At 41.7% G+C, this 15,976-nt stretch overlaps 1 protein-coding gene across 5 annotated transcripts in view; it reads left to right on the forward strand.

Moving 5' to 3' along the window:
* The window catches only part of celsr1a (cadherin EGF LAG seven-pass G-type receptor 1a), a 422,758-nt gene that overhangs the window by 206,083 nt on the left and 200,699 nt on the right, over positions 1-15,976 (forward strand). For all 5 annotated transcript variants that reach the window (XM_072241527.1, XM_072241524.1, XM_072241528.1 and 2 more), the window contains exon 4: positions 1,764-1,986. In XM_072241527.1, coding sequence (XP_072097628.1) covers positions 1,764-1,986 — 223 coding nt within the window. The remainder of the gene's footprint in view (positions 1-1,763; positions 1,987-15,976) is intronic.

Consider the following 15,976-nt stretch of genomic DNA (forward strand, 5'->3'; position numbering starts at 1 on the left):
ATGCTCTCTTCTCACTACTGCCATCAGGCAGAAGGTAGAAGAGCCTCAGGACTCACACTGCCCAAGTTCAGGAACAATTTCTACCCCTCAACCATCAGGTTCTTGAACAAAAGGGTTAACTGCACTCACTTGTCCAACCGTTGAGATGTTCCCACAACCAATGATTTCACTTTAAGGATTCTTTATCTCATTTTCTCATGTTCTTATTATTTGTTGCTATTTATTTATATTTGCATTTACACAGTTTCTTGTCTTTTGCACTCTATAGATCCTGTTATAGTTACTACTCTATAAATTTGCTGTGTATGCCACAGGAAAATGAATCTCAGGGTTGTATATGGTGACATATATGTACTTCGATAATAAAATTTACTTTGAACTTTGAGCTAGGACTATACTTTTATATTTTGTGTTGGCGCGTGGCCAAGTGGTTAAGGCATCGGTCTAGTGACCTGAAGGTCGCTAGTTTGAGCCTCAGCTGAGGCGGCGTGTTGTGTCCTTGAGCAAGGCACTTAACCACACATTGCTGTACGACGACACCGATGCCAAGCTGTGTCGGCCCTAGTGCCCTTCCCTTGGACAACATAGGTGGCGTGGAGAGGGGAGACTTGCAGCATGGGCAACTGCCAGTCTTCCATACAACCTCGCCCAGGCCTGCGCCCTGGAAACCTTCCAAGGCGCAAATCCATGGTCTCACGAGACTAACGGATGCCTATATTTTAAAACTACTTTTAGCTATAAAGCATTTCAGAATCAGAGTCAGGTTTAATATCACCGTCATATGCATGAAATTTGTTGACTTTGAGGTAACAGTACAATGCATACATGATAAATACAGAAAACAAACTAAAATAAGTAGCGCGAAAACAGAAATAAAGTTTTTAAAAAGTAGTGAGGTAGTGTTCATGGATTCAATGTCCACTTAGAAATTGGATGGCAGAGGGGAAGAAGCTGTTCCTGAATTGCTGTGTGTGTGCCTTCAGGCTCCTGTAACAATGGGAAGAGGGCATGGCCTGGGGGATCTTAACCAAAATGAGGGAAGGTGTCCAACAAATCCCGTTGTTTTTATTTATTCCATTCCCTTTCGGTGATTGTTGTTGCTTCTGCATCTGCCATGCATTCAAGCATTTGTTTCCAGACCTCAGTCTCCTTGGAATGTTTGACAAAGGTAGTTTCAGCAGGCTAGCAACTTAGATTGGTTGTGCACAGTAACTCAGCAACTGTTCCTTTTCCCAGTAGTCCCTATTTGTTGAAAACCATTTTGCTTTAAAGGAAACTGGCATTGTTTCAGTGAAACCCAAAACTGACTCGGAGCTATCCTGTTAAATTCCAAATATCAATGTAGACAGAAATTTCGACCGCTTGCAGAATCAAATATCGAGATAGTTTGAAATTATAGCTTTGTGGTTGATATGTCAAGCGTTCAAGTAGATTTATTGCCATTCTGAAACTTGGAGGCATTGAGTAATGTAATATAACAGTAGTTACAGGAGGGATTAGGTCCATATGTGAGACCATGGTGGAGCTGATTTATTTGCCATTAAATACCAATGGCCGAGACACTGGGGATCCTTGGATCTACATAGATGCTACAAATGGCTGGTTGCTTCTTTTTTATTCGAAGTGATGATCTTCAGAAACTGCACTTGTATGTGAAAATCCAGATAACATGGAACCAGAATTTGCAATTTTTCCATTGCCTTTGAGAGTAATTTCAGGCATGATATTGAATCATTCATCCTTCGTTCTGTGCTGTGTTTCAGGGGAGCATTGCGAAGTGAGTACCAGGTCCGGCCGCTGTGCACCCGGTGTCTGCAAGAATGGAGGAACCTGCATCAATCTGCTTGTTGGTGGCTTCAGATGTGAATGTCCAGCTGGTGAATATGAGAGGCCGTACTGTGAGATTACAACACGGAGTTTTCCCCCACAGTCCTTTGTAACTTTCAAGGGTCTGCGGCAAAGATTCCATTTCACTATCTCCCTCATGTAAGTAACTCAAGGGAAACTCGTGCAGTTAAAACTCCCACGAAAAGCAGCATGACCTGAGGATTAAGAATTAATCTTAAATTGGTGTAGGTGCCAAACTTGCAAAAACCTGTTATTAAATTGACACTTGGTTATTTTCCAAAATCAGGAATGTTAAAGGCAACATGACTTTCCAGCTTGCAACACAGAACTGCAGGCAAGTGATTAATTGTTAACAAATAATGAAGATAAGCTATTTATTTTCCCATGGGCTGGTAACTATATGGCAGGCTCCCAACAACAATAATGTTAAGTAATTCCTGACTAAATCCATAAATATGGGCTTATCAATGGGATATTGGTTCTTGTGCTGTATATCTGTGGGAGAGTAACCTGCAAAATGCCAGGTTAAAATGTATAGAATTTAAATCAGAAAGGATTAAGGTCAAATTTTGTCAGTTTCGAAGTTCAAAGGTCAAAGTAACTATTATTATCAAAGTACATATATGTCACCATGTACAACAGTGAGATTCAATTTCCTGTGACATACTCAGCAAATCTATAGAATAGTATCTATAACAGAATCAAATAAAGATCAGCCACAGTGCAGAAGACAATAAACTATACAAATGCAAATATAAATAAATAGCAATAAATAACAAACATGAGATAATGAGATAAAGAGTCCTTAAAGTGATATCAGTGGTTGTAGGAACATTTTAATGATGGGGCAAGTGAGTGTAGTTATCCCCTTTTATTCAAGAACCTGATTGCTAAGGGGTAGTAACTGTTCTTGAACGTGGTGTTGCGAGTCCTGTGGCTCTTGTACCTTCTACCTGATGGCAGTAGCAAGAAAAGAGCATGACCTGGGTGGTGGGGATCTCTGATGATGGATGCTGCTTTTCTTTGACAGCTTTTCAGGTTGATGTGCTCAATGGTTGGGAGGGCTTTACCTGTGATGTACTTGGCCAAATCCACTACCTTTTGTAGGATTTTCTATTCAAAGGCATTGGTGTCCCCATACCAGGGCATGATACAGCCAGTCAATATACTCTCCACCACACATCGATAGAAGTTTGTCAAAGTTTTTGATGTTATGCCGAATCTCCACAGACTACTCGGAAGTAGAGGTGCTTCTGTCCTTTCTTCGCAGTTGCACTTATGTTCTGGGTCTAGGACAGGTCCTCTGAATAGTAACACCCCGGAATTTAAAGTTGCTAACCCTAACCACCTCTGAACCTCTGATTAGGACTGGCTCATGGACCTCTTACAGAGTTGAGGATAAGTCTGAACGTGATCTTGTTGAAGATTTCACTTGTTGTTCGTTGCTATGTTAGTGGGGCAGGTTTCTCGTGACCTGATGCATATCCTTCTCTCTAAAGACCCAGCCTGCACCTCACATTCCTCTCTCTGAGGATTCCTGTGGTGAAGCTCCTGAAGGTTCCAGCAGGCTTGCAAGCTTATCAGTCTGATGGGCAGATAGGACCGCAGCAGACCCTGCTCACAGAATGTACGGTTGACAGCTTCTGACATTAAACACAAGAAATTCTGCAGATGCTGAAAATCCAAAGCAGCCACACAGACTGCTGGAGGAACTTATCAGATCAGGCAGCATCGATGTACCTGAATAGCTAGTTGATGTTTCAGGCCAAGACCGTTCTTCAAGACTGAGAAGGAAGGGGGAAGATGCCCTTGACCTTTACCACCCTCCTGGCTTCACCTATCACCTTCCATCTTATCTCTTTCCCCTCCTTCCCACTTTTTTATTCTGGCATCTTTCGCCTTCCTTCTCAGTCCTGGGTTTCACTAGAATCATGGTTGGCAAAACCTTGGAAATGTAGTGCATAAAATGCTGACTATAGACTATATAATGCATCACTATTCACTGTGGTATATACAGTGCTTCACTACAGACTGCATACATCATTGCTGAGTGCAGAATATGAATTGCATCGCTACTCGCTGTAAGAAATGAAGTGTATCGCTACACTCTGTAATTTGCAGAGTACATCATTAACTCGGATATGAAGTGCAGCATTATTTGCTGTAGAGTATAAAGTGCATGAATAAACTTCTCAGGCTTCCAGCCAGGTACAGCTATTGATACTAACCAATGTTTCGATGAAAAACTGCCTTCTTCACGTCTCCTCACTACAGAACTGATGAGCCCAGAGGCAGAATAAGTTCTAATGCACTAGCACAATAGGGCCCACTACTGTGCAAATGCCTTACTTAGGGTGTATGTTTAATACAGGGCAATGTTTTTTTCCCTAGCATTATGACTAATGTTGCTGTTTTGAGACCTGAGATATTGCTGTGTAACTTTTGTGATACTTTAATGAAAATGGAACAATGGTGATCTTTTAACTTTGGAGGTACTGGGCTAGAACTAAATGAGATTTCAGCACTCCAAGATGCAGTTTGAGAATAAATGTTGCATTTAACAGATTTTTTATTATTATTTTCTCTGAATAGTCCATTCAGGTGTTAACTCAACGAATCATGTAAGATTATCTAGTTAAAGTTAAGACTTCTTGATGAGTAAAAGTTAGGCTATGTGTCGAATGTGTGGACCTAGCTGGACTCTTTTGCAAATGAGTGATTTGAGATACTCATTTGTTTGCATAAATATTGAAAAGGTACTTCTTGGCTTTTGAGGATCAATGAAGATAAAACCGTAAGACACAGGAGCAGAATTAGGCCATTCAACCCATGACACACTTATTTTCCCTCTCAACTCCATTCTTCTGCCTTCTTCTCATAACCTTTGACGCCATTACTAATCAAAAATCAATCTATCTCCATGGAGACTAAATGTAATAGATCCAAAGGTGGGCGAGTGAGTTATTAGGAGATTGTGGAGAAACTACAAAAGCTATAATCAGGTGCAATGAAGATTTTCTGAGCTGTGCGATGGTGAACGATTCATGACTTTATTACAACTTGTACTTGGAGAACAATTACCCAAATGTTTGCTGACCTTTGTTGACTGCTGGTCTAGCTGTGTTTCAAATCTAAGATTTTTTCCATAGTTATCAATTGCTCCAAGTGCCTCCCCTCCCCTTCTAACCCTCCATCACACTTTCTATATAATTCTTTCCCCAAACCCACCACTGACCACACTCCCCCTCTGGCTTCTTGTGCATTTATGATTTTCAGAGCTCCACTGTTGACAACTGTGCCTTCAGAGGCTGTCCTTGAGCTTTGGAATTTTATCCCAGAATATCTCTGCCTCACTACTTCTTTCTTTAAGGTGCTCTCTAAAACCCATGTTCATACTTTTAGTCATTAGTTTAAACGTTCCCTTATGTGGCTTAATGTCTAATTTTGCACAAGATGCTATATACAGTGGATTCCAGATAATTGGGACACATTGGGATTACTGCATTTTGGCCTATTTAAGTGGCTGCCCCAGTTAGTCAAAGTTTCATTGAAATAGTTGAAATGGTATATAAAAGATAAACTACAATTTAATTGAGTTACAAATTATGTATTTTAATGAAATACAGAACAAATTAGAACACTACCAGCACTACAGTGCTATTAAACTGTTTATTTGTTCCTAATAGTTATCAACAGAGGAATTCTTCCAGTGTATGATGTTGTGTTCTTTTGTTTGACCGTAAATGAACAGAATCAGCACGGACACCTAGTGCAGATAATGGACTGCCTTCATACATTGCTTTCAATGATTGCATCATTCAAATCTTCATTTTCATTGTAGCATCCAAGATGGTTGTCACTATCTTCAAAATCTTCATTGTTCCTAACTTGTTGAAGTAGTGAAATAGTCACATTTTCACTCTTGGCGGTTTCTGGCATTTCCAAGCCTGAATGCCTGAAACTGCAGTGAGCAAAACAGTACTGAATTGTCTCACTGCTTATTTTTCACCAAGAATCAGTGACAAAAATTATTGCTTTTTGAACACAGACACACACAACTGATGCTATTTAAAAACTGGTCGCTCTAAGCACAGTGTAGTGTCTAATGGCCACACAAGTGCACACTATTGGTGCTAATTAGAAACTGTTCAGCAACAGTCTCCTGTTCCCAATTACTTGGCACAGTGTCCCAAATGAATGAAGGAAATCCTGGTTATTTCTTCAATTTGTTTTTGTTGTTTAAGGCTTATCCCAAGTAAGCAGCTGCCGCAATTAACTGATGGCCTTTATTAACTGGAATCCACTGCAAGTCATTGCTATTTAGTACCATTTTTTTGGATTTTAACTAGGAGAGAAGGGCAGACTTCAGTGTGCAACCTAAACATGGTGTATTCCATCCACAGCCAGGATAAGATTTTTAATTAATGTGGTCAATCAGAGCAATATTTCTCCTTTATTTGGCAGTAGGTAACTATTTGCTGTCACTACAGTGCCAAAAAACACATTCGCCAATCACCATATTCATGGCCTTTCCCCACCCCCTCCCTCCACCACTGTCATCTCTAACTCAAACTATCCCCAGCTGAGGGCCAGCAAACTGCTTCATTTTCCTGACATTTTCTGTTCTGATTTATTCTTTCTGAAGACCTGTACAATTTAGTTGTTGATGAACTAATCAATGAGAATGTGAAGCTTCATAAGATATTCACGTTTGTACATACATGAAGATTTTCTGGTATAGATATGCTTGAACTCATACAATGGAGTTCATTAAGTAATGCACATGCATATTGAGATCCTAATTTTAAAAAATTCGGAGGGGCAGATAAAATATTGCAGGTGATGAACGTGTGATACATATGTGGATATGTGACAGAGGTGTAACACCCTGGGAAAAGGTTCACTGCTAACGTAATGGTCTTTCTGTAGAAGCAGTGTTTGGGTTATAGTTAGAGATAATGAGTGCTTTTGAATATGAGCTGTCCTATGAAGGGAGTGTGTTTTCGTGGCTGTATGCCTGACACCAGGGTGATCTGGGTCTTTTGTTTGGCGGGAGATGGGGAGAGAGAAGACGCAGGAGAGGAGAGGTCATAGGAGTGGACTTGGAGTGGAGATGGGAGTCAACGAAGCACGGGGAGATGGAAGGAGGATCGGCGAAGGGGAAACCGTGAGCTCCAACTTGTGCACATTAGACTGTTACATTAAAATGGGCCATTTTCTTTTTGATTTTCTTGACTAACCCTTTAGTCAAATTAAGAATTATGAAGCTAAATGGTTTAATTGTATGTGGTGTACTGCCTGTTATTGCATGGTACTGATTTGTAACAGGGTAACAAATCATGCAATGTCCACACAAACAGGGGGTCTTGGGTGACCTTACACCTCAATCTCATATGTTTGGCGGGGTGAGAGATTGTCTTTCCTAGAATCATGCAGCCAACAGGATCTGAGGATCACAGAGATATACAAAATTAGGAGGGGTATAGGTAGGGTTAATGCAAGCAGGCTTTTTCCAATGTGGTTGGGTGGGACTACAACTAGAGCTCATGGGTTTAGGGTGAAAGGTGATATACTAAGGGAGGGATCTTCTACACTCAGGGGTTGATGAGAGTGTGGAATGAGCTGCCAGAGGAAGTGATGGATGCAGGTTTGATTTCAACGTTTAAAAATGGTATAGAGGGCCCGTACAAATCAATGAGCCTAGACAGAATAGCGGTTCAGCTTGAATTAGATGGGCTGAAGGGCCTAGTTTTGTATCGTACTGCCCTGTGACTCTAAGCACCAGAGATAATTGGCACGGGAGTGTCATGGAGCAGCAGGGTAGCATTGTGGTCAGCACCACGTTATTACAGCTTGGGGCTCCCTGGAGCTCGGAGTTCAATTCCAGCTCCGTCTGTAAGGAGTTTGTACGTTCTCCCCATGAACCATGTGGGTTTCCCTCAGGTGTGTGATTCCCCCCACCCCCACCCCCCCCCAGTCCAAATCCCATACCAGTTAGTCGGTGAATTGGCCATTGTAAATTGTCCTGTGATAAGGCTAATGTTAAATAGGTGAGTTGCTGGGCAGTGCAGCTCGTCGGGCCAGAAGGGCCTGTGATGGGCGGTATCTCTAAATTATTTATCTGTCATATTTATGAACAACAGGGTGCACTTCTGTGACTTTGATTAATAATTACACATTATTATGATCTATTAATGCATGTATTTGGAAATCAGGTGATTAATGACTTATTGCCTGCTAATTGTGATAAGCTGATAGATACATTTGCAAAAAGAAAATCTCCTGTTTTTTTTCTTTCATTTGAATTTGTATTTCGGTTGTGTACTACTCATTCATTGGTTGGCCAGATTTTAAATGAGAAGGCTGGCACTTTTCAGGGGAGGCTATAAAGTACACAGAATATTGGACTAAATATCCTCCCATTTCTCCCCACAAACTACCTTTGATTCTGCCTTGCACCAGAGTTACTTTCATGCACTTTAATGGGTTGAGGGGAACCCTTCATAAGATATGAGCAGCTTGATAGAGTCCAAATACCCTTACTCTATGCTTGCTTAATCTTGTCCTATCATTGGAGCTTATAACAAAATCTTGTTAGCGTTACTATGGTAGTTAAACCTGGCACCCCAGAGATTCAAAGAAAGAGCAAATAGCTACTGTCTGGATTCATCTATGGGAAAGGCAGGCAATCCAGATATCAAGGAATTGATGAAAAAGAAAAAAAAGTAAATATAATATTATGACATAATATGTGGAGTGCTCCAGTTTCCTCCTACAGTCCAAAGACCTTGCAGGGGACAGGTGAATTGGTCATTGTATATTGTCCCCTGTTCAGGCTAGGGTTCAATCAGTGATTGCTGGTGGTGTGGCTTGAAGGCCCGGAAAGGCCTTTTCTCTATCACTAAGTCTCCCTATCATGATCTCTCTATCGCTGTATCTCTAAATAATAAATAACCATTTGGTGAATATTCTGGTAGGCTATTTAGTCACTTGGTCTTTGTAGATTCATAGTCTTGTAGTGTGGGTGAGTTGTTTTTGTCCTAAAGTAGGAGATAAGTTGCAGAGTATGAGACCTTTGACAATGGATTGGAGTCTTCCAATATCCAACTGTGTTCAGCGAAAATGAAATGCATAAATTTTGGCATTTGCCATAACCAAGCATGAAGAAAGCAGTGAAAATTGCTAATTTGTTGTCTGTTTTATATGAAATTCCCATTGGGATTAAAGTCCCTTTCAGCATCATTTCTTAACCTGTTAATTGATTTATTGAACGTGCAGACTTGCCAAGGCGCACCTAGTGCAGTGCGCTGTAATAAATTATCTACAGGCTCAGCAGCAATAAAAGTTCTAGTGAAGTGGGTCTGTTGTTTACTCTCCTGTTAACTGTTCCCAATTGTGGCTCAAATTCCATTCTTCCAGTTTAATTAAGTCCTTCCTCACACCACTGACACCCCTCCCTCACCCCAACTTTACATCGGCGGTACAGCAGTGGAAACTGCAGGCAGTTTCAAGTTTCTGGGAGTGCACATTACACACAACCTCTCATGGTCCCAGAACACATCCTACGCAGTCAAGAAAGATGACCAACACCTCTACTTTTTGGGGAGGATGAAGAGAGCCAGACTTTGCACATCCACAATCACGTCATTCTACAAATGCGCAGTAGAGAGCATCCTGACAAACTGCATCACTGCTTGGTGTGGAAACTGTACTGCGCTGGACAGAAAGGCTCTACAATGGGTTGTCAAAACTGCCCAGCACATCACTAGCTCCAGCCTACCTGCCATCAACTGCATATAGACAGAAAGGTGCTGGAAAAGGGGCAGTAACATCATGAAGGATCCCACCCACTCTACTCAAGGACTGCTTGTCCCACTCCCATCAAGGAGGAGGCTACGTAGCATCCACACCAGGTCCACTAGATTCAAAAACAGTTGCTTTCCCCAAGCAGGAAGGCTGATCAACACCTCCACCTACTAATCCCTCCATTACTTTATTATTTCCCATCATTCACCTGATGTACAGCCTAGTGTCACTTTGTGGACGTACAATCAATATATGTTAATGAACTATTGTATGTTTTTATATATATTGTGTGGTTTTTTTAGTTATTATAATTGTGTTCTTTATCTCTTGTGGATTATTTATCTGCATTGGATCCGGAGTAACAATAACTTCATTCTAATTACACTGGATCCCCTACAATTCGCCTACCGACGAGCCGACCAACAGACAACGCAATAGCCACTGCTCTACATACTGTCCTTGTGCATCTGCAGAAGCAGGATACTTATGTGAGAATACTGTTCTTGGACTACAGTTCAGCATTCAGCACCATAATTCCATCCAGGCTCGACAGGAAGCTCAGAGATCTCGGCCTTGTGCAGCTGGATACTGGACTTCCTGTCAGATCGCCGGCAGGTGATAAGAGTGGGCTCCCTCACCTCTGCCCCCCTGACTCTCTGACTCTCAACACAGAAGCCCCTCAGAGCTGTGTCCTAAGCACCCTCCTTTACTGCCTGTATACCCATGACTGTGTCGCCACCCACAACTCCAATCTGCGAATTAAATTTGCCGACAGCACTACATTGATTGGCCTTATCTCAAACAGTAACGAAGTGGCCTACAGGGAAGAAGTCATCTCTCTGACACAGTGGTGTCAAGAAAAAAATCTCTTGCTCAATGTCACAAAAACAAAGGAGCTGGTTGTGGATTACAGGAGAAATGGAGACGGGCTGACCCCTATTGACATCAATGGATCTGGGGTTGAAAGGGTAAACAGCTTTAAGTTCCTTGGCATCCATATCACCAAGGACTTCACGAGGTCTGTACACACCAGCTGTGTGGTGAAAAATACACAACAATGCCTCGTTCACCTCAAACGGTTGAGGAAGTTTGGTATGGGCTCCCAAATCCTAAAAACTTTCTACAGGGGCATAATTGAGAGCATCCTGACTGGCTGCATCACTTCCTGGTATGGGAACTGTACTTCCCTTAATCGCAGGACTCTGCAGAGGGTGGTGCAGATAGCCCAGTGCATCTGTAGTTGTGAACTCCCCATGATTCAGGACATTTACAAAGACAGGTGTGAAACAAGGACCCGAAGGATGATCGGGGACCCGAGTCACCCCAACCACAATCTATTCCAGCTGCTACCATATGGGAAACGGTACCACAGCATAAAAGCCAGGACCAACAGGCTTTGGGACAGCTTCTTCCACCGGATCAGATTGATTAACTCACGCTGACTTGAGTATTACCTTGACTGCTCTATTTATTATAAATTACTATGATTGCACATTGCACATTGAGACAGAGATGGAACGTAAAGATTTTTACTCATGTATGTGAAGGATGTAAGAAATAAAGTAAATTGAGTTCAATTGTGTACAGGAAATGACATTAAGCAATCTTGAATCCTGCATATAATTCATCATTTTGCAGTATGTTTATGTAGTGCAATGCCGCACAAAAATTTGTCTACAATATAGTCTGTACAAGGAGGGTTGTTTTGTATAATTCTTAATGCTTTTACAGTTTCTTCTTCTTATTCATTTCAATCCATGCATGCATACCTCTGTTCTACTCCAGCGATATGCTATTTTAATAACTCTTCCTTCTCATCTTAATTTGACCTCCTGCATCTAATTTGAAATCCAAAACTTTAGGCAAGGAAAATGGGACTCACCACACAAGTTCCCTTCAATATAATTTAAGTAATGCAGCGCTGAAGGACTAAAGAACAGCAGAAGAGGCCCTGATAGCGACATGTCCATTGAAGTTCATTTTCAGGATGTGGGTGTTGCTGACAAGGCCAGAATCTACTGCCCCTCCCAAAATGCCCTTGCGAAATGGCAGTGAGCCGCCACCTTGAACTGCTATGGCCCATCTGGTAAAGGTGCTATCTCAGCGCTCTTGGATAGGGAGTTCAGGGACTTGCACCCAGTCATGACGAAGGACCTGTATTATATTTCCATGCCATGACGTTAGGCATCCATCATCAGAGATCCCCACCACCAAGGTCATGCTCTTTTCTCACTGCTGCCATCAGGTAGAAGGTACAAGAGCCTTGGATCTCACACAACCAGGTTCAAGAACAGTTAATACCCCTCAGCCATCAAGTTCTTGAACAGAAGGGTTAACGACACTCACTTGCTCATCTATTGAGATGTTCCCACAACCAATGATCTAACTTTAAAGACCCTATCTCATTAAGGCATGTTCTTCTTATTTATTGCTCTTTATTTATACTTGCGTTTGCAGTTTGTGGTCTTCTGCACTCTGGCTGGTCTTTCATTGATCCTTTTATAGTTACCTTTCTATAGATTTGCTGAGTATGCCCACAGGAAAATGATTCTCAGTGTTCTATATGGTGACATAGATGGACTTTGATGATAACATTTACTTTGAACTTTATGCAGCTTTGAGGGGAACGTGTGTGAGTTGTGTTGTACCCATGCAACTACTGTTCTTGTCCTTCTTTGTGTTAGAGGTGTTGTTGATGTAATTTGGGTGAATATATTGTTGATGGAACACAGTGCAGCCACTGCGAGCTGCTAATGGGGGCAATGAATGTTTCTGTTTATGAATGAGGTACCAATCAATGAGGGTTGTCGAGTTTCTGGAAGATCATTGGTCCTGCACTCATCCAGGCAAGTAGAAGATTTCCACTTCACCCCTGATTGGTACTTTGCAGACAGTGGAAAGAAGGCAAGCCAATTTTTGCAAGGTGCTACAGGAAGGTGCTGCTGGAGTAGACCTTGGCCCTCTATTGCCAATCTCCATATGCTTCTTTCAGAGAAATCATCTACAATAAAATCCCAGAAAGGAGGAATGAATAGTGTGAACTTTCCTTTCAAATGTAACACCACATAGTGGTGTAACGTTCCCAATTTAAAACTAAGCAGCCAGGCTGTGTCTTCATAAAGCATTTATGAAGCCAAAGGATGTATTATAGGCCTAGGTGAATTTGGCATGTCTCCTAGGGGAAATAAAAATCCTTATCATCAAATCTCTCAACTCTCCTTCCCTGAGTGATCTAAATTGTGAATGTACTGCCTGTCCCTGTCAATGATATGCTCCTGCTGTGCACGTATTGAGATTCATTGTGCCACCTCAGGCTTTTTACAGTTGATTGCTTTTGTTCAATGTTACATGTATCAGTGAAACACCACTATTTTTCCAATCTGTAGAGTTAGCTGTGTGTGGATCACTGTCTCACACAACTCCCATGACGTCGAATATGCACTATGATTTTTGTTGAGGACCTCCACCTGCCAAAAGCACAACTTCCTGGTGGCCAAGCATTTGAATTCCCATTCCCATTCCAGTTCCAACATGTCAGTCCATGGCCTCCTCTTAATTAAGATGAGACCACCCTCAGGGTGGAGGAGTGGAGGAGCAACACCTTGTATTCTGTCTGGGTAGCCTCCAACTTAATGGCATGAATATCGATTTCTCCTTCTGATATAAAAAAAAATTCCCCTCACCCTCCCCTCCTCTTCTACTCCCTACTCTTTACCTCTTCTCACCTGCCTATCACCTTCACCTGGATCCCCGCCTCCTTCATTTGCTCCTATGGTCCACTCTCCTCTCCAATCAGATTCTTTCTTCTCTAGCCCTTTATGTTTCCCATCCACTTGGTTATCACCTTCTCACTATCCTCCTTCCCCTCCACCTTCTTATTCTGTCATCTTCCCCCTCCCACTTCTGTCCTGAAGAAGAGTCTCAGCCCAAATCATCAACTGTTTATTCATTTCCATAGATGCTGCCTGACCTGTTGAGTTTCTCCAACATTTTGTGTGTGTTGCTTTGGATTTCCAGCATCTACAGAATTAGTCATGTTTATGATTAACTGGGAATCATGTTGCTTAATACATTTGAAATACACAGAAAATATTACTTTAAGGAACACGCACAAAGTGCTAGAGGAACCCAACAGGTCAGGCAGCATCAATGGAGAGAAATAAAGACTCAACGTTTTGGGCTGAAACCCTTTATCAGGACAGGAATCGGAAAGAAACCAGAATAAGAAGGAGGGAGGAGGGTACGGCGTATAATCTAGAAGGTGATAGGTGAAGCCAGGTGAGGGGAAAGATAAGTGGGTGGGGAAGAGGGGATGAAGTAAGAAGCTGGGTGGTGATCTGTAGAAAAGGTAAAGTGCTGTAGAAGAAGGAATCTGAGAGGAGAAGAGAGTGGATCATGGGGGAAAGGAGGGGACCCAAAGGTGAGGTGAGGTGATGGCAGGTGACGAGGGAAGCCAGAATGGGGAATTGAGGAAGAGAGAAGGGGGAGTGGGGAGAGATTAAAAGAAGCTAGAGAAATCAATGTTCACGCTATCAGGCTGGAAGATACCCAGACGGAATATGAGGTGTTGCTGTTCATCCTGAGAGTGGCATTAATGTGGCAGTAGCGGAGACCTTGGACCAACCTGTCCTGTCGGAGTGGGGATTGTACCAACCTGTCGGAATGCAGAACCTCTTGTGCTTATGAGCATATTACTTTAATGTTTGTTCTAACCATCTTGTGGTTCCAGGACATATGCTATACTTATTATTTATGTGTTGTTCCAAAGACTCAAATTTGACATCAAAATTATCAGCACAGTGTAAGCATAATTGAGGTTAATTTACACTGCATTGGGTAAGGAATCAATCTGATTTCACATTGACCTATGTAAATCTGGATTTCTAACAGCAGCTTCACTGTTATGTATTGGGTTATCTAGCTATGGATCATGTCATGTTACTTATGTTCATCCCGTAGTTCAGGAAGAAGGTTGGAGATTGAGAGAACTGGTAGGATATATTGGTTTTGTGAATTGCAGAGCATCTCCTGAGGAAACCTTAGGCTGAGGTTTCTTTTTCTATAGTGATGTACTGAACTAGAAACAGTTGGGGTGTGAAGCAAAATGGTGATTATCTTGGACTAACTTGTACTGGAATGACATGAAAGAAAATTCAGTGAAAAGTGAACAGCTCTCCATTTTGTACCTTTCTCCAAGTCCATGTCTAACGCCTGCCGAGCTTCAAGACCACTAGAGCTGCAGACATCCAAAGTAGTTTGACTTTTCAGACTCCACTTTGAGCTAGTTTAGCTTCCAGGATGTTTTGTAGAGACAAGATGGGTGGTCTTTTGGCCTCAGGGTCAGGGAAGGGGAAAAATCAGTCTTGTTTAGCTCATAACATTATAATTGTTGAGCAGATAGAATTTGTAGTTGAGCAGATTGAACATTTAACGGAGAGACAGGCTTGATAATTTTTTTAAGGGGAGTTCTGAAACCCTAAGCTGACCAAGCTCAGACATTGGATGAAGACCATTTACATAAATACACACACACGCACACACGCACGCAATCAGTTGCACCTGAAAATCGTGTAGGACATTACTGTGTATTGCCTCTGGAGGGCAATGAATTTTTCTTGGGGGAATGAAGGTTAAAAAAGTCCTTACATTTCATGCCACTCAACAATCTCTGATGCAGGCTGAAGGTGGAGATGAAGTAGGCTAAGTAAAATAATTAACCTTTCAGTTCTAGAGACTTAACTTCAAAAAGACAAAATAATTTTAAACCCCTAAGAGCCAGTTGCCTGGCCTGCTGCGATCACTGGCAACTTTGATGTGTGTTGCTTGAAATTTCCAGCATCTGCAGAATTCCTCGTGTTTGCCTACTAATCCATGAGTGGTTTGAAGAAGAGTACCATGCTTCATCTAGCTAGAGTTGAGTTTTCTTTGTCAATCTCCACCACTCTCATATGCAAATTGCTCCTTGATTTCCCAATTAAAGGAAAAGGTATCTATGTAAATACAATCAAGAGCATGTTATCAGTCAGCACAAAGTATCCGCAGTTGTCAAATTCTGCAACAGTTCTCATTGTCAAGTTGATAGGTTGTCAACATTTTTCAGAGCAAGTTCGGCTTATCTTAAAAATAATATATAAAATCCTGAATACAGAACTGGATCTCTGATAAGATTGTTTCTTTTCCATTTTGCACCAATAATGACATTGTGAAGTGTTGATTCTCTTACTGGATCTGCCATGGATCCTCTTCTCATCATTATTTAACACAGATTTGTAATCCTTGAAGGCTGCAAATGGATTAGAAATTGACCAGAGATAATATTCAT

This window comes from Mobula birostris, chromosome 23, assembly GCF_030028105.1.
Source record: "Mobula birostris isolate sMobBir1 chromosome 23, sMobBir1.hap1, whole genome shotgun sequence".
In the NCBI taxonomy this organism is placed as follows: Eukaryota; Metazoa; Chordata; class Chondrichthyes; order Myliobatiformes; family Myliobatidae; genus Mobula; species Mobula birostris.